This window comes from Medicago truncatula, chromosome 4 (genome assembly GCF_003473485.1).
Source record: "Medicago truncatula cultivar Jemalong A17 chromosome 4, MtrunA17r5.0-ANR, whole genome shotgun sequence".
NCBI classification, from domain to species: Eukaryota; Viridiplantae; Streptophyta; class Magnoliopsida; order Fabales; family Fabaceae; genus Medicago; species Medicago truncatula.
Genome location: NC_053045.1, coordinates 3,071,190 through 3,090,694, shown reverse-complemented (window position 1 = coordinate 3,090,694; position 19,505 = coordinate 3,071,190). Strand labels below are relative to the sequence as shown.

Genomic DNA, 19,505 nt, shown 5'->3' with positions numbered 1-19,505 from the left:
TCATTTTTTGTTATCAATGTTAATCTTTGTTTTGTTTACAAGTTTATGTTTAATGTTTTGTGCTTCAAATAACTTTTGAAAAATGTTAACTGGTACCCCGAGACATTAGTTAAAGAGTTAAATATAGTAGTATTTTGCATGGAAAGTTATGTAGTCAATGCATTAAAAACTTAAAATATTTTCTTTTTTTAACTTAAAATTTTCTTTTTTAACTTCTTTAACCATTGTTCCAAGAGTACTGGTTAGCACGACCCATAACTTTTCTATGACATATCATTGATATTATAATTTAGAAGTAATTAATCAAAACGTGACGATTATGTATTCCCATATCTATCTATTATTACTATATTTATTAAAACATACACTCTTTGCAAAAAAAATAAAATTACTCAAATTTATTTGTTGACAATTCATCCTCTTTTTTCTGAGGGAGACAACTCATCCTCTTATACGCCATATAATTAAATTTTGGACACATCACATAAATTTTGATGTGCACCCTCCATAACACGCTTACATTGCCTGATTATGAGCTTAGGTTGTGTTTGGTAACACAAAAAACTAGCTTATAGTTTGTTGGATTAGCTTATAAGCTCGTTAGATGAAAACGTGACGTGTTTGGTAACAAGCTTTTTTCATGAGCTTATAGCATTTTTTGAAAAGCTATTTTAAATAGTTTTTTAGCTTATAGCTGGTAGCTTTTTATATTTTCTTCCAACTTTAACCCTATTAATTTAAATTAATTATTTTTTTAATTAAACAACTACCCATATTCATCTTTATAACCGTCCCATTTTTCCCTTAAAAAAATGCCATGTTGTTTTTTTTAAGGAGCACTTTATATGTATATATATATATATATGTATGTATTTTTTTAAGGAAATACTTTATATTTTGCTATAAAAAAATATGTTGTACACCACACAAAAAATAACTAGCCTATTTTTTTTTTAAGGAAAAAATAACGAGTCTATTGTACGTTGTAAAATTTTATACATTCTAGCTCACATTTTGTTTCCACCTTTCTCTTATTTTTGGGATTCATAAAGCAGAGATCAAAATTGTCGGTGAATTTTTTTTAGTATTAAAGGTCAAAGAATTTTTTTATGGAGACTAAGACCAAAAGTTTGAATATTTATAAGGACCAAAAACTTATTTAACTATAATTAAAAATATTAAAAAATAAATATATTACAAAAAAATGTGTGTGTCTATATGTATATTAAAAAAATATATATATATGTCCTTTTATACTTATCAGCCATTTCAACAGCTAATTTTACCAAACACATTATTTTTAATAAGCAAGTTTTTCAGCTGTAAGCTATCAGCTATCAGTCATCAGCTATAAGCTAGCTTTTCAGCTATCAGCTAGCTTATAGCTTTTTTTTACCAAACACACTATTTATTACTCTCTCCGTCTTACAATAATTGTCTTTTAACATTTTTCATTTTTCTTAAAATAATTGTCATTTTACAATATCAATGAAATATTTATTATTATTTTTTTCCACTATTATATCTTTGTTTATTGAAATTCATTCAACTTAACCACTCCACTAACTACAATTAATAAGGTGTTTTAGTAAATGCTACTAATTTTATCATCGAAATCAACACAATTAATCATTTCTTTAATAATCTTATACAAACCTTAAACGACTAATATTGTGAGACGGATGTAGTATTATCTTTATCTGTTCCATTATCAAAGTTTTAATGTATAAATATTTCATTAATGTATCAAAATTTTAGTGTCAAAATTGTTAGGTCGGATGCCATGATCGGGATTCGAACCCCGATACCTCCACTTGCGCGTGTGAGTTTATGATGACTTTGCCATTTCATTTATCTAACAAAAAAAAATCATTAATGTATCAAATTCTAGAAATATATGCATTTATATCATTTAATTATTTAAAAACTATAGTAATAAAGATTGTTATTTTATTTAGGAAACAGAGAAAATCTTTTTCTTTTGCTTTTGGTCAGGTAGCCTAATTGTTGGAATTTACATTTTTCAAAATGAATAAGTGAGATTTTCAAGATTCGAACCCCAACCCCTAAATATAACAATGTATGTCTCTGCCAACTGAATTATGCTCACGAAGACCATATTCTCTCGTTCTACTTCCCTCATTTTTCTATATATGTCATTTCTTATTATTTTCTTTCAACTTCTTTGCCCCACTATGATTCCCCAATTATTTTGCGGTTAGTGAATTTAATTAATCATTAAATCTCTTTTATCACTCAACTAACTCTCCTTTCTATTCAATAACATGAGAGAAGTTTGCATTTAACACACAAAACATAAAACATGAAAGTAGTTGCCTAAATTCTCATTCTAATACAATGCCTAAATTCTCATTCTAATACAACCAACAATTATCTGGAATCATCCACAATAATCTCAAACGTGAAAAAGATTCATTAGAATGTCATCAATGTTGCAAAGTACTTCCTCCATTGTCAATTATAATTAAATTTTAATTTTTTAAATTCATGTAATTAATGATGTATATGATCAATAAATGAAAGAAATTAAAAAATCAAAATTTATTTATAATTGATAACAGATGGAGTATATTATTCACCTTTTGCAACATTGTTGGTGTTTATAAATGTTGAAATGTGTAGGTAAGCCAGACGTTCTCTATTTTCTTCTATATAAGGCGTTCCTAGAGTTTTAGGGGTTTTATGCATATTATGAGAAAATGGCTCCTTACATAATACTTTATAAAATTTGTTTTTATTAACTCTTCATTTCATATTTTTTGGGTTAATTGTTGAAATTGATCTTGTAATATAGGCGTGGTCTGAAAAATGACCCTGTAAAAATAAAAACACATATTTTAACTCTGTAATTTGATATTCTTTCTATTTTTGACCCTATAATACACGTGATGTCCATAAAGTGGGTCTAGATGTTGAATTTTTTCATTATTTTTTTGTAGGCATGTTTAGAATGTTAAAATACGTTTTTTCACAACAAAAAAAAAAAAGAATTTTCTGACAAGAGAATGATTAATTATGTATTTTCATTCCCCATAATTAAGAATTTCTTAAATAATTTATAATTTATTCATCCCTCGTTTAAAAACTCTAAAATTTCATGTTGAATATTCGATTGATGTTTTAACTATGCCTAAAAAATTAGGGAACAAAATTTCATCTCGCCTTTTCTTCACATCTCGTGATACAGAGCTCATAGGCCGCGATGCGAGATAGACAGTGACTGATTCTTCTGATTTCCTTATAAATTCGGGATGCGTAGCTTGTAGCACGCATTGCGATTTAGGTAATGGCAGACTTCAACTATCTTCTTCACTCATGACTCCATTTCTTCTCACCAAAACATATGTAACGACTATACCCCAAGAATCACTAAGGGTAAACTTGTAAAAAAATATTGTACCATCATAATTAAAGTTGTTTTGTTCGAGTGGATTTCCATGATTTCAAGTTTGTTGGAACAAAATAAGTTTAAACAATGCCTCTTAAGTTTTGATGATAACAAGATATTAAAAGCTCAATTGGACATGCTAATATTTGTTCAAGTTTGCGGGACCGTAGACTAAAATTTATTATGTCTCAATCAATTATTGGTTATGGAAGAACAATTTAGAGCAAAGGAATTTTTCAGAGAAGCCAAGTTGCAAGTCAGAATCTGAAAGAATCAGAGTCTGAAGTTTATCCAGAAGCTGAACCTCAGATCCTTGAGTTAGTTTTTATGGTTATTTGAAGACATAAAGATACAAAAAGTTTTTGAAGACTATAGCAAAGATAGTTCTTCAAAAAAAAAAAATACAATTGTACAACCACTACCTTCACTACTCCAACATTTTCATGTGCATAGTACAAGCTACAACTGTGTCTCTACTGGATTGGAACAGTTAATTCTCTATCAAGGAATTTCAAATTATTCTTTCCTAGAACGTCAACCAAATCAAGGAATTCAACAATTTTTTAACTTTTAAAAAGTCAAATCAACCATTTTTCACCATTTCCCAATGCAACATTTCTAAATTTGTCCTCTTAACTAATGCCCTAAGGGCACTATTTAGCATTTCCCATAAAAAATTTAGTCTTTTGTATTTCTTAAAAATTTGGATTACTTCTTGTCCATATTTTAATTCCGTCTACGTAGTTGGGAACATTGTTGGATGAAAATAAAATCTTAATGTTGGAAAATAAGCTGTTTTAGTTTTTTAATTTGATTTTAATTTTGGGAAAAAAATTATTTGTCTAAAAAAACTGCACCAACCGATATAATCCAATCCGCATTGTTTTTGTTTGGTATGATGCAGATTTTATTTCTAAAATCAACTGAACCAAACTAAATCGCATACTTTTTTATCTTGCGGTTCGAACGACTTTTAACCTTAAAATTGAATCAAACCACACCGCAAATACCTCTCATCAAAACCAAAATCAATATTAACCCTCTCGTGAAACTGGCATGGACCCGGTTCAGAATCGGTTTTATTCAAAATCTAATTTTCGAGCCAACAGCTTCATTCTCCCACCTTCTTCATCCCCACGGACCACGGTTCCAAACCACCGGAGCTACACCGGTATAGACCGCCGGCTACGACGACGACGGCGATATGAAAAACATGTTATCATCACTTCCATATCCAAAACTCACACCTTCAATCATCAACAACCACAACCATCTTCTCGATTTCTTCGATCACCTTCTTCATCACCAATGCTTCACTCTGCAACAAGCTCGTCAAATTCACACCCAATTAATCCTCACAACCACCCACCATTCTTCCTTCTTATCCGCCCGCCTCATTGCAACCTACTCCCGCTTCAATTCCATCTCCGAAGCTCGAAAAATCTTCACAACCACCCCATTTGAATCTCTTTCAAATCTTGTATGGAATTCTATCATTAGAGCAAATGTATCACATGGGTATTATAATTATGCTGTTAAAATTTATCATCAAATGATGAAGTTTGGATTTTTACCTGATGGGTTTACATTACCTTTGATAATTAAGTCTTGTTCTAAAATTGGAAGTGTTGGTCTTTGTAAAATTGTTCATTGTCATGTTTTGGAGACGGGTTTTAAGAATCATGTTCATGTTGTGAATGAATTGGTGGGTATGTATGGGAAAGTTAGGAGAATGGAAGATGCATGTAAAGTGTTTGATGGAATGGTTGTCAGAAGTGTATTGTCGTGGAATACGTTGGTTTCGGGTTATGCTTTTAATTTTGATTATGTTGGCGCCTTTAGGGTTTTTAAACGGATGGAGTTGGAGGGTTTGGAGCCGAATTATGTGACGTGGACTTCGCTTTTGTCGAGTCATGCTAGATGTGGACTTTTTGATGAAACTATGGAGTTGTTTAAGGTGATGAGAATAAAGGGAATTGAGATTAGTGGTGAAGCTGTAGCTGTCGTGTTGTCTGTGTGTGCTGATATGGATGGAGTTCAACGGGGGAAGGAAATTCATGGGTTTGTTATTAAAGGTGGATATGAAGATTATTTGTTTGTAAAAAACGCGTTGATAGGGATTTATGGGAAGAAGCGTGAGGACCTTGGGGATGCACATAAAATATTTTCTGACATAAAGAACAAGAGTTTAGTAAGTTGGAATGCTTTGATATCGTCGTATGCTGACTCGGGATTATGTGATGACGCCTATGAAGTATTTTTGAAGCTGGAGAAATCGAATGGTCATTCGCCGGTGAGACCCAATGTAATAAGTTGGAGTGCTGTGATTAGTGGTTTTGCTTCTAAAGGGCGTTTGGAGAAGTCATTGGAATTGTTTAGACAAATGCAGCTTGCAAAAGTAATGGCCAATTGTGTCACTATTTCTAGTGTTTTATCAGTTTGTGCAGAATTAGCAGCATTGAACTTAGGTAGGGAGCTCCATGCTTATGCCATTAGGAATCTCATGGATGATAATATTTTGGTCGGGAATGGTCTTGTTAACATGTATATGAAGTGTGGGGTTTTCGAGGAAGCACATTTAGTATTTGATAATATTAAAGGTAGAGATTTGATTTCGTGGAATTCATTAATTGGGGGCTATGGAATGCATGGGCTTGGTGAGAATGCTGTAAGAACTTTTGATGAGATGATTAACGCCGGATTGAGGCCAGATAAAATCACATTTGTTGCTGTTTTATCTGCATGTAGTCATGCTGGACTTGTTGCTGCGGGTCGCAACCTTTTTGATCGGATGGTCACGGAGTTTAGTATTGAGCCTACTGTAGAGCACTATGCGTGCATGGTTGATCTCCTTGGTCGTGCTGGGCTTTTGCAAGAAGCACATGATATTGTGAGAAACATGCCAATTGAACCAAATGAGTGTGTTTGGGGAGCTCTTTTAAACTCATGTAGAATGTACAGAGATACAGATCTTATAGAAGAAATAGAATCACGAATTCTAGCCCTTAAGTCAGAAATAACTGGGAGCTTCATGCTGCTGTCCAATATTTATGCTGACAGTGGAAAACGGGAGGATTCTGCCAGAGTCAGAGTCTCAGCAAAGGAAAAAGGTTTTAAAAAAATACCTGGTCAGAGTTGGATTGAGGTGAGAAAAAAGGTATACACATTCTCAGCAGGGAATGTAGTCCATTTGGAACAAGATGAAATTTTTGCGATCCTTAATGAATTGGCACTTCAAATGGCGAGTGTACATTATAGCATCAATAGTTGCTTTCATCAACCATATAATTTAGACGAATCAGAGCTCTTACTAGTAGCAAACTGAGAGGGGCTAGATTTTTTTTTGCCATGCCTTTCTCTACCAGCAACAATACTCGAGATTTTTTTAATGCTTTAGTATAAGATTAGTTAGGAAAATAGCAATTCATTTACTTGTTTTCCACATTATTTTGATTTTGACACATAGTTCAGCAGGTTGTTGTACAACTTCTAACCAAAGGGTTTCACTTCTACATGTACACATTGTAGCAATGTTTCACCAATTACAGTCATAGTACCTACTAATGTAGTGAAATTCAGTTTTAGTCCCTGTTTTTTACTGCTATATTCATCAAGTGATTTAAGCCGGATGTGAAGGGTATGAAAGTTTTTGATTAAGGAGTTTAGGTTTCTAAGTTACTCCATTCTCATGCTCACTGGTAATACTATCACCTTCCTTATACATGATATTTACATGATACTTTTTTACATTTGACATTTAATTCCCATATATGATGAAATGCCTGGGTGCAAGATATCTTCACTGAGTTCATTCTATACACGAATACTCAGAACCTACCTGCAGCTGATAAGGAGGAGAGAAATCCACTGAAAATCCCAACAAAATATAACATTCAAATGGCTTTAAGGTGGCTGATTGAGGTAGCCCGTCATGGGACTCATGGGTGTTCAATTACACAGGAAATGTCACACATGAAGTGAACATGGATCAGATTGATAGATAATTAGATATGATAATGCAATTTATCTTGTTGATCGATCATGAGCACATGGGAAGAAATTGAATGATGAGATTAACATAACAACTGTTAAGCCAATACCACTTGGTAATGCTTGCTTAGTTGGTGCATTTCTACTCTTTTTCTCGTGAACTGAAAATGTTTTAATAGTGAAGGGTATTACATATGTTGAAGATCATACAAATTCAATAACTGATAAATACACAAAAGTTGGGGTAGCAATTTGTATTTCATCTTGTGATGATGGTCAACTTGGTTATTGAATCCAGCACTAATTGAATCCAACCTACAATTGAAGTTCACACATAACATAAGTGGAAGGGCCGAAGTTCGAACCTCGGTCACAACGCCCAGCCTAGCAATTTTGACATTTTTGTTAGTTGAACTTATATCCTTATATTTCAACAATAATTTATTTATTAAGTCACAATAATCTAATTTTTAAAATATTAAATTATAAAAAGCCGTGGCTAGTCCTTAATTTGTCACCCTTCTTAATAGTTATCGGATTTTTTGACATGACATTGGAGGTGTCTATTTAGCTTGTTGCTAAATAGGGGGCGGACTCCTACCACAAACGTTCTTAATAATTACAATTGAATTTATGAATATTTTTACAAACAATTTAAAATTTAATATATTCAACAACAATTATTATTGATAGTCGTCTATCCATAAATCACATTTATCCCAAACAAATCCTTAAAGTTGAATAAACAGCTACAATTTAGGAATCGTAATCTCCACTCAACATTATTTGGTGATAGCATAAAACAACAAATTGTCTTCATCTTCATTCATTTGTCCATTCCCGGGAAACATGATTCATCAATAAAATTGTCTATTTTTATGACATGGAATATGATTTGTTTGAAGAGTGTCCAATGAATAAGACCAAATTTTATTATAATAAAGCAATTATTGACAATCATAGTTCTTGTTCAAATTTAATTTGATATTCTCTTCAACTTTGCATAAGTGCTTACATACAAAAATATTTGTCTTTTAATCAAGACAAGACAAGAACACAAAGCATAGTAGTTTTATATTTGATCACACAACACCAATACTTCTTACAAAGTCAATACAAACAACATATAACAAACTTTTATCAAGTTCAAGGTAAATTGTCTAGAGAACACTTGAACACACACCATATATATTTATGGCATCATGAGAGTAGTAATACTTGAGGAACACTTGTAAAATACGTATCTACTAAAACGTTATTGAGCAATGTAACACTATCCAAGCGTAACACCTGTGTAATTTGAGCAGTAAGTGTGAATAGCTCAAACACCACAATAAGTGCGGATAGCAAACCGATCCCTCGCGCCTTCTCGAGAGTGATAATACTTGAGGAACTCAGCTTGATCAAAAGGCTTAAAGAGCAAAGGGTGCTCCTCGTCCACCAGCTCCTCCGGAGCTTTTATAATGTACCCTCCTTTGGGGGTAGAGAACAACCCTGCTGAATATCTTGCCTCATTCCCACTCATCATCACCCTGTGAAATGGCGAATGCAACCTCCCGTTTGACCATGCCTACAAAATTTACATGAGAAATGAAAATTTTCAATATAATTCAACAAGTGCCAGAATAATAAAATTGTTTTTAAAATGCACGTGACCACGGTCTGGGCTGCGCCATCCGAGATTTTTATGTCTTCGACAACATTACTACGAATGTTGTTACATCAGTTGTATTTAACTTTAACTAATTGGAGTATTAAGGATCACGATGCGATGATTTAAAACATTATTAGTTACCAATTGATGATTAGTTATTAATGAGGAATACTGAATGAAATTTACATGAATAGAATCACCAAGCACAACTACAAAACTTCCTGAAGAAGGCTTGTAGCTTATCCATTGTCCATCTTTGGTCATCATCTCTAAACCTTCCACTTGATTTTGGTACAATATGGTCACAAAGTTCTTGTCAGTGTGTGGGGTGAGACCTACTTTTGTATCACTTGTTTGAGGGCCTTTGTACTTCATAGCCCTGAGTCGGTAATTGGTTGAGTTCATGTGTTCTTCCAAGTACTTTTCAACACCTAAACTTTCCAAAATCATCTTCCTAATAATCTGATCCAACTCAATTAGCTCCTCAGAGAAGGAATGTATGGTTTCACTGCAAAAGAAAATCAAATTAGTTCCAATGATAAATAGGATATAAAGTTTACGAAGTTTTATAGCCACGTCACTTTGAAGAAACTCGAGGTATTGTTAACGATGAGTTTTTTTAGTAATGATACGCTCTTTTCAACTTTATGTTGCATCAATCTTCCCCAATGATGAAACTTGTTAAGGACAAACTTTTTGAAGTTTAAAACTCTCTAAAGACTACCATTAAAGATGCTTGAAGAGACATTTTCGATGTTAGAGACTATTTTAAAATATTAACAACTTTAAGATGATTCAATCAAGATATAATGACGAGTACGTACCTAAAATTTTTGTTTCCATCAGGCCACAAGATATTGGTCATGCTTTTTACTTTCTCTAAGATATTTGCATCCTCAATGGCCATGCTCTCATAAAGTGGAACTACAGGATATTGACCAATATAGCCATCATAAGGCTTATTAGACACATTGAGTAGCTTAGTCTCTAAAGGGAGATCAAAGAGCTCTTCTATTGAAGTAAATATGGCTTTGCGAAGGTCTAAAGGAACTTTATCAAAAATTGCTTCAAAGCAACCATACTCTACTAATGCCTTATAGACTTGGGACTTCACTAACTCCCAATTGGGATTTTTGGCTTCAAAGTTGAGGTTATTGAAGTCAATTAGTGGAAGCTTTTGAGTGTGTTCTGATCCCATATTTTCACCTGTCCTTCCCTAATATGATTAAGGGTAATGCTTAGTATAAGCTAGGATTGAACCTTGTGATTGAGTTATATAATATGTGTGCACTACATTGTAATAGTGACCTTGATAATATTAAAATGTTTATCTTGCATTTACAACTCTTATACCCTTGAGCTTGAGAGGTTAATTTTACTTTAGGTATAGGAACTCATATTTTTTCATGAATATCAAAGATCTTCTTTATTTTAATCATATGTGAAGAACTTTACTATTTATTTATTGATTCTTCGAAGGTTCCTTCTTGCAGAAGTAATTTTATTTTAAACATGTTAGATATCAAATGTGTCGAGCAATGTTATTTGTACAACCAAAATTGAACAACTAATGTAACAATTTTTAATATTGTGAGGAGCGCGCAAATCAAAATCACTAAAAAAATATTAAAAAATAGTAAAATAGTTGTTGGTTGTACAAAAATGATGTCAATATATCATTCCTCAAATATGTCTACCTCTCTTAGTGGGAATTCAAACTTTAATTCGTCATTTTGTCAGAGTTTAAATACTCTCTTATAGAAGTAATCTTTGACTAAACTCTCATTGATTAAATACTCTCTTATAAAGAACATCGGGTAGTAAGAGGAGTAATTTTGGACTTCACCAGAACCAAGCATATCAAGATTGCAAACTAAATTATTGAGGTTTTCGTTGTGTGACTCTCTTTTAAGCTTCTTTAAATCTCTTAAAATTTGATGTTTATAGTAAAAAAAAAAAAACATTGATGATTATACGAGAAAGTATACTGTATAAACATGATCAATCAAAAAGACTCGAACTTTATGACCAACGCACTGTCTCAATAATTTAGGGGTCCGGTTGTAATTCTGATAATTTTCATTTAAAAATCATTGAAAAAAATCCAACACCACTTGTAGTGATAGACATCTAAGGGTTAGTTAAATCTGAGTAAATGTTTACACATGACTTTTACCTATAGATAAATAGACATTTAGTTATGTATAATGCATAATTTACAACAAATTATTGTATCCCAAACTATTACCTATAGATAAATGACATTTAACGACTGATTTTGTCCGCACGCATATGTTCTTTTTTTTTTTTTCAAATTTTGAGGATCTTCTAAGATTGAGGCTATATGCAAAAGAACTTGTTGCTCTTTCACATGGCAGCCCTGCTTATGACGAAACATGATAAAACAATGTGATCTAGACCTTTAAAATATTAGAGATGAGAGATTTGGAATTTGAATAAAATGGAGAAATGTTAATTAATAATGGTTAATATTTTAAGCTTGAGTAAACATCAAATCTTGTACCACAAAAAAAGGACAATCAAAGGATGAACTATAAAATAAAAAATAAATCAAGGAAAGCACAACAATAGAATACTCTTGTCGGATCTTTGATGTCATTCATGCAAAGTTGTGTCCTTAGTCCGGACCACAGAAATCAATAGTTGTCGTACAATTATTTCAATAGATAATGGTGTTAGACAAAATAATATTAACTTATGTAATAATTGTGCTTATGCTTATACTTAATCAATTGTGTCAATTATGCAATATTGTGTCACTACTAATTTATTTTTCACAAGATCTTGTACACATTAAGGTAAAACTTTTGGTGTTACTCCTACCACTCAGAACACTTGTTGGTTTATATAGTATATCTTTTTTTTCTTTTCTTGAGATGTGGTTTATGAAGAATATATATTCTTATTGGTTTAATATCTTTTTTTTTTTGTTTTGTTACAGTTATTGATTTAATATCTTATATGTGGATTAATGATTCATACGATATAAAATTACTTTTTAGGAGGAAGATATATTTTTTTTTTTGTGGTGGTCAGAATTTGTACCCTGAATCTTACATATATTATGCATTGTCCCTATCAACAGAGCTAAGCTCACGAGGACTGATCAGAGGGAGAGATTACTACAATAGTTTGCTATTAGAGATTTTATGTGTCGCCTTCGGATACACTATTGCATTGGCCTAACACGAAAGAAAATGAAAGGAAAAAAAAAAAAAACTTGTTGGTTCCTTTTCCCGTAGGGAAAATATTCAATTCAATTATTTAATGGTTTTGTTGATTTAGACCATGATCTAAGGATATTGTCCCTTCTTTTCTTTGGGCGGTGATTTAGGCCATGATTTAATGGAGTTCAATTGATTTATTAAATTCTATTCTCTATATTTTTGTCATTTTTAAAGTAAGTAATATAAATTATGGAAAATGCTTATTTTTACGAAAATTGGTTGCAAGAAGCGGCACGAAGAAATGCTTATTGAAATGCTATATTCTTTGCTTTCTTGCGCAATTGCTTGGTAAAGTTTAGCACCTCATAAATTAAACACATGTCATGTTTGCTTTGATTACCTTTGTTAATGAAAGAACTCTTATTTTAGGCTAAACTGCACTTTTCGCCCCCTATGTTTTAAAATGTTGTAATTTTAACCTCCTATTAAGAAAATAGTAATTTTGGCCCCTTTCATCCAAAAATGTCTGAGAAGACGCCACGGTCCAAAAAACGGGGCCACAATCGCAATTTTTTGTAAAGATAAGGGGTCAAAAAGCATATTTCCTTTATGTTATGAGGTCAAAAGAGCATATTTCCCTAAACATAGGGGGTCACTTTTACCATTTTTTTTAATAGAGAACCAAAATTGCAACATTTTAAAACTTAGAGGGCGAAAAGTGAAGTTTAGCCCTTATTTTATAATAACTGAGTTGATTATTGATTAACCTTCATCCCTATTTTATGTTTATGCAATTCGTAAATTTGTGGTTTTGCTACTCTTGATGCGTTTATATCTGTTCATGCATCGGTCATTAGATTTTTTTTTTGTTAAGTAGTCTAGTGGCTAGAGAAATTCACCTTAAAGATGAATAAGTGGGTCGATCATTAGATTTAATTATGTTCATTGTACTATATATGAATTTGACTTCGCTAGTGTTTAGTCTGGCGGTTGTGTTAACGCAATTGTGCGTTTAGTAAAAAGCTTAAATATATAGCTTCTTAAAATAGCAGTGAAATCAACATTGAAACGTGAAATTTGTAACTTGGACGTGTAACCAAATATACTATTCGTATTTTGTTTGTAATTCGGTGTCCCTTAAGTTTTGCTGATTGTGCCTTACTTTCCTTAAACTTCTCAATTGTTAGTGTTATTATTATTATTTACTAATTAATTAAAGAGAGATGCTATTCATCACGAGGTAAAAAATAGAGAAATCATCCCGAATGCATTGTAGCTATTAGATTTGTCGATTGAGTAAATACCTGAGTAGATGAAAGTTAAAGGGCGCTACTACCCATACATGTTTGCATTTCGTGATAATCTCACGATCAAGTTTCTTGCTACATATATCAATACCCTTAATTAAATATACTGTGGAAACTAAGAAGTGGAGGTTCAACCAGTGGCGGATCTCTTCAGGGAGTCATGGCATCCCACAAATTTTTCATATATACTATATTAGGTGTATTGTATCAAGCAAATATTGATTGTTGCAGTGGAAATGTAATGTTTTTGAGGGGATTCGATTCTGCATTTTTTTGTCGCTTTCAAACAATAAATATCACTACGTCGGTTATTAATTATTGTTACTTCTTGAAACCACTTAATACTTTTTTTTTTGAAAGAGAAACCACTTAATACATATTCCATAGGAGTTTGGCACCCTCAATAAATTAACTGAAGATCCGCCACTGGGTTTAACCTATATAATAGCAGTTTTGGTTGAGTAAAGAGACGTTGCAAAACCTTGTAAAAACCTAGTAACAATTATGGATGGAGATGATTCCAACAATGACAACATCAAGAAAGTCGCAGACTCTACTCTTGTTGTTGCTACCGATCCCCCAAATGTGGTCATTTATGCAAAATAATCCCCTGATGTTTCCAAAATTTAACTTTTTGATGGACATAATTTTCGTCGTTGGCATAAAGGTATCTTCACACTGTTACACATCCACATTGTCACTTCTGCTCTTACTGATGCCAAACCAAATGAAGTCAAATTAGACCCCCAACAAAGTGAACAATGGGAACATTTTAACAAGGTTTATCGTCATACAAGTCTCTATACATTATCTAATGTACTTTTCGTTGTCTATTGTTCCTACAAGGTGGCCAAAGAAATTTGGGACAACATGAATGTCATGTACACTGGTGAGAACGCTATTAAGGATAAGTTAGTTGTTTGAAACTATCTCCGATAACAAATGAAATAGGACAAGGAAATCAAAGCGTAGATCAATGAATACCACCACCTCCTTGAAGAATTGAAAAGGGAGGACATCAAAATCCCAGATGCGTTTGTTTATGGTGCCTTGGTTGAACAATTGCTGACTCATGGAATGATTACAGCTCACAGCTAAAACATAATCACAATCATATGTCTCTTATTGATCTCATCAAGCACATAATTAAGCATGAAAATGGGACCATAAACATATAAAAAAAAATAGTTGGGTTCGAGGTGGGTACTTCTAACCATGTTACCCGTGCGGCCGTCCCGTACCCGTGTTTTAAAATTGGGAAAACCCTAAACCCATGCTAAAACCCAGTCAAAACATAAAATAAAAAAAACCGTCAGATTGGGTTTAGACACCATCCACCAAAGATTTCAATGACTTTGAATAGCACTTTGAACTTTCAGAGCCATAATAAGAGAGTGTATGATGGCTTTTTGTACTTATAAACGTTATAATAAGTCAATGATTTTTTTTTTTGACAAGATAATAAGTCAATGATAACACGTTGTACATGTAAATGCTAGTAGAAACTGTTTATTATAGCGCTTTTTGTATATAAAGGCTATTATAGAGGGTCTTATGATATGACTTTTGTCTATATAAGAGCCGTAAACGATTGGTATGTGATTTGTTTTTTCAAATATTTGTACCATAGTTGTGGTATTTTTTATATATTAAAAATCTACAGAGTTTATCAATAGTTGTGGTATTTTGTACAATTGCAAAGGTGCTATATATATATATATATATATATATATATATATTAGTGGATGTCCATCTATAACCCTTCCACATGCTTGTAATTCCCACTAGTAAGTCCACTAGTAAGTGGGTTGTAATGTGATCATTCATATATCTATATGTGTCCTATAAATAGGACCTACATTACAATGTAATGACACACTTGTAATGAGAATAATATAAAAACTCTCATCTTCTCTATCTTTGATTATCTACTTCTTCTCTTTGATCTTGTGCTTTTATTTTATTTCATAACACGTTATCAACACGAAGCTCTACCGGAGTGATGGCTTAATTATTAGCTTGAAGATAGATTTTCTTTTCTCATTTTCTTTCAACTAATTTGATTCGCTATCATGTTATTTCTGATTGATTTTCTTTTTCTTTTTGCTTGATTGAATTATGAAGATATGAGAAACTATAGGCTTGTGGCATTACCCTATCCCGGCATACTATTTGCTTGCTCAATTTGGTCTTGATTTTCTTGTTACCCTATGCAACCTTGTGAACAATTCAATGTTTATTGTGCATTACTGATCATGGACAATTAACAGCTGATGAATATGTTGTGGAAGGTGAAGAAATTTATGGTCTGAGTATACTATGCATGCCACTGTTTGCAATTATGATTTCCAGTGTTTAACCATATTACCCTAGATAACAAGTTGTGATAAAATGTTGAAGTATATGACTCTCATGGTTAGATTATTTGTGATTTTTTTTTACATCGTGACTTATGTCTCAATGCAGGTTGATAACATTTGGATGTTTAGTTTGTCAAGGTTCTATTTATATTGTTAGCAACAACAAGTTCTTTTATCTTATACTTAAGTTGATTGACACTCTGATCCAATTTTTTCCTTATTCACAATTCTTTTTGCTAAATGGGATCCAACTACCAATTATTTTGCTAAGTTCTTTTATTGTTTCTATTTTGTTGATCCTATTTCGTTATATTATTTTTCTCGGTAAAAATCATTTTTATGATCAAAGAATTATTTTAATCATTGTTTATGAATATCTAAGATATAGTTCCTGAAGAACTAAAATTTAATATTAAAGCATCCTTGAAGGGTTGCTCGAAGAATAGAGTTTTTTTATTGTATATGAAGGTTTGAGATCTGGTTCTAGAAGAACTAATAATAACATCAAACATTTGTGAAAGATTGCAAAATAAAAATATTGTGATTTTCCTTTGTCATTGTCGATAGAGGTTTGTGGTTGAGTTCTTGAAGAACTAGACATTCGTTCATAATTTAAATATATAATATCTATTTGATCTTAATATAAGTTGAATTTGCTCCTGAAGTAACAAAATCGAGAAAATAATATCAAAAATTGATATAGTAGAGATTATCATTTATATGATACATGCGAAGATGGTAAAACTTTATTTATGCCTTTTGCTGATTATGCTTTTTGCTACTAATGAGTTCTGAGAAGGCATATAAATTAGAGGTATTGTCATCTATGTCATCTCTTTACACATTCAACACTTATAATTTGTGCTCCACATAATTTCTTTTCTAACGAAATAGTAAATATTATAGTTGTGAATTTGTCAATATTTTTCTTTTTAATAAATTAAGATTTAAGAACAATATTGTGTTGAATTAGAAGAATTCCAGAAGAACAACACATTTAAAGAGAAAATATGAGACAATATGTCTATTTCTATGTCATTTGAAATGCTCCTGAAGTAGCAAAATAAGTGAGTATCTTCAAGAATATTTTGAAAGATTGGTACATTTGTAATTGAACAAAGAGCGACTCTTGATCAAAATGGTGAAAGGTCGCATTGAACGTCATTCCCGGAAGTGAATGCTTCATACTATTTGTTTCATATAACCAAACCAATGTTGTGGTTATGGTAATTGATTTAGTAGAGTCTACTATTGATACAATACATGCCAAGATCATAAAATTCCATTAGTATGGTCTTAGATCGTTTGGGAAATTAGTGTTTAATCAAAGATTTTTTTGATATGATCATGTCTCTATTATATGGATTGAAACGTGCAATATTGTTTCCTTATTCTATGATTAAAGTTTGGTTATAATTTTCTTTATTTGATTTTGATCTTATATATAATATAAACTTTGGAGATGTCAAACTTTAAAAATATATTCTATTGATAGTTTGTGTTGCCTATCTACTCACATGATAAATGTGTATGATTTATAAAGTCTTATATGTTGGTAATGTTTATATAATATTTATTATATAGCTTCACTTTGACATAATTTATTTTCCTTTTGTTTCAAATAGACAAGAACAAATAAAACACATACTATTATAAACAAGAAGTTTACAAATCATGTTTCAAAATGGATTAGAACAAATGAATCATATATTATTGTAAACCAGAAGTTTACAAATCGTTGGCAAGACCGGTTGGGTTATCCCGGATCTATTATGATGCAGAAACTAATTTGTGAGATTATTAGGTCAACAATTTGACTAAGAGTTTATTTTCTGAACTTTTCAGAAAGCATTTTGATAAGTATCGTTCGTCAAATGAAATTGACATTGAACAGTTGGTAGCATATGCTCATAAAAATGGACTTGAAGATCCATTCTTTAGACGTCTAAAGTTAATTATATAATTGATACTTATCAGACCATACCTTATAAACTCTAGTTTGGTTATGAGACCATGACTTATATACTCTACTTTAGGGAATCAATAATCTTGTATGTTGAGATATTGATTTGCATGAAGCCAACACATTACTATATATAAGTTCTCCCCTTAATCTATCATTGGTTTTAGGTTAACAACCTAATATTTCTCATCTAAGCGGATTTTGGATGTGTTGTGTATATCACAATTACTCCAATATATTGCACTAAGATAAATCTTGAAAGAATATTGTGAAAAAATATTTGATATAAATCTCCATCTATCATTAATTGTGTTGAGCCAACTTATTTACAGCCCAGTAGGCTGATTATCAATTGATGGATTATTTTTTTCAATATTAGGGGGAGATAATAAGCAGCTTGAAATGTGAACTTTAAGTTCAAATAAATATTATTGTCTCATCTTGATCCTCAAGATATAACTCATTTGCAAAGTTAAACAAATTAAATATCAGCTGCTAATCCTCCATGCAAATGAGTCTCAATCGTGCATGAAGCATGATTGATCAATCGGTTCCAAATATAAAAAGTCTCGAATAAGAAAAGGAGCTTAAAGGAATGATAACCCAAACGAGGATATAGAAACTCTAAAACAGTTTTCAGACATAATTGATTTTTTTTATGTTCCAGAAGAACTTATCAGGTACCTGAAATGTATGAGAAAGAAAGAGATCTCGATAAATTATGTCATGAATGGAATGAGATGGAACCGAAATAAAGTCAATGTCAACGTGTTTTTGGATATAATATAGCGCTATATATGATAAGTAATAATGAGGATCATGAATTCAAGTCTATTAAAGATTATAGAAAAAGAAAATATTTGTAGATAGAAAGAGACAATTCCAGTGAAATCAAACTCGCTTTGCAAAACTGAATCTTTTGGACTTGTAGTCCGCACACTCGAAGATGTGAAGTTAATTAGATATGTATGATTTTTCGCTCGAAAAGAGAATTAGAATGGTAAAATACATATATATAAAGTTTGTTATGTTCACCTCAAGTGAATTGGTAATTGTCTACCACTTATTTTTTAGAGGCATATATTATTTAGACACATATTCACCTCAAGTGAATTCAAGAACTTTTTCATACTTGATTAAGTTAAGTAGCACATGAAAGGCCCAAATTATACGAAAGATGTGCTACAATATATTTGTATGACTCACTTGATAGTGACATATGAAGCTCCCTGAAGGATTTCATTTGTGTAATAGACAATATCAAAATTATTGAAAAGATGACATCATTTGTCCATTTTAAAGATATGGAAATGAATTTCTTATAAGCAATTTTATGATAATCGTAAAAATATTATTAGAACACCTGATGAGATTCTAAAATTTGTTATATAAAGATCGATATGAACAAATCTAGTTGATTGTGATGTTACTTGATGTGAGTAAAGATCACGTACTCAAGAAAATTATGAACAATTTGAATTGATTAGGTAAGGATACTAATGTATTTTGCTTATTATATATATATATATATCATGATATTTTATTTTTGTCAATTTTAGTAAATACAGATATTGCAGCATAGTCAAGCATACAATTTGTATCTTAATGAAATAACAATATCATCCGATCATTTG

The 19,505-nt window shown here is 31.6% G+C and overlaps 2 protein-coding genes across 2 annotated transcripts; one reads left to right on the top strand and one right to left on the bottom strand.

The window, feature by feature from the left end:
* The first annotated feature begins 4,491 nt into the window (after window positions 1-4,491).
* LOC25491369 (putative pentatricopeptide repeat-containing protein At1g17630) lies at window positions 4,492-6,993 on the top strand. The gene has a single exon (XM_013599267.3). It carries the CDS (start codon window positions 4,614-4,616, stop codon window positions 6,732-6,734), a length of 2,121 nt encoding a protein of 706 aa, XP_013454721.1. The 5' UTR covers window positions 4,492-4,613; the 3' UTR covers window positions 6,735-6,993.
* Window positions 6,994-8,365: 1,372 nt separating this feature from the next.
* On the bottom strand, window positions 8,366-10,315 carry LOC25491368 (probable 2-oxoglutarate-dependent dioxygenase AOP1). Its single transcript, XM_013599266.3, has 3 exons — window positions 9,878-10,315; window positions 9,240-9,561; window positions 8,366-8,969 (listed from the first exon to the last, which is right to left on the bottom strand). The coding sequence occupies exons 1-3, from the start codon at window positions 10,249-10,251 to the stop codon at window positions 8,721-8,723; spliced, it is 945 nt and encodes a 314-aa protein (XP_013454720.1). The 5' UTR covers window positions 10,252-10,315; the 3' UTR covers window positions 8,366-8,720.
* Between the last annotated feature and the right edge of the window lie 9,190 nt (window positions 10,316-19,505).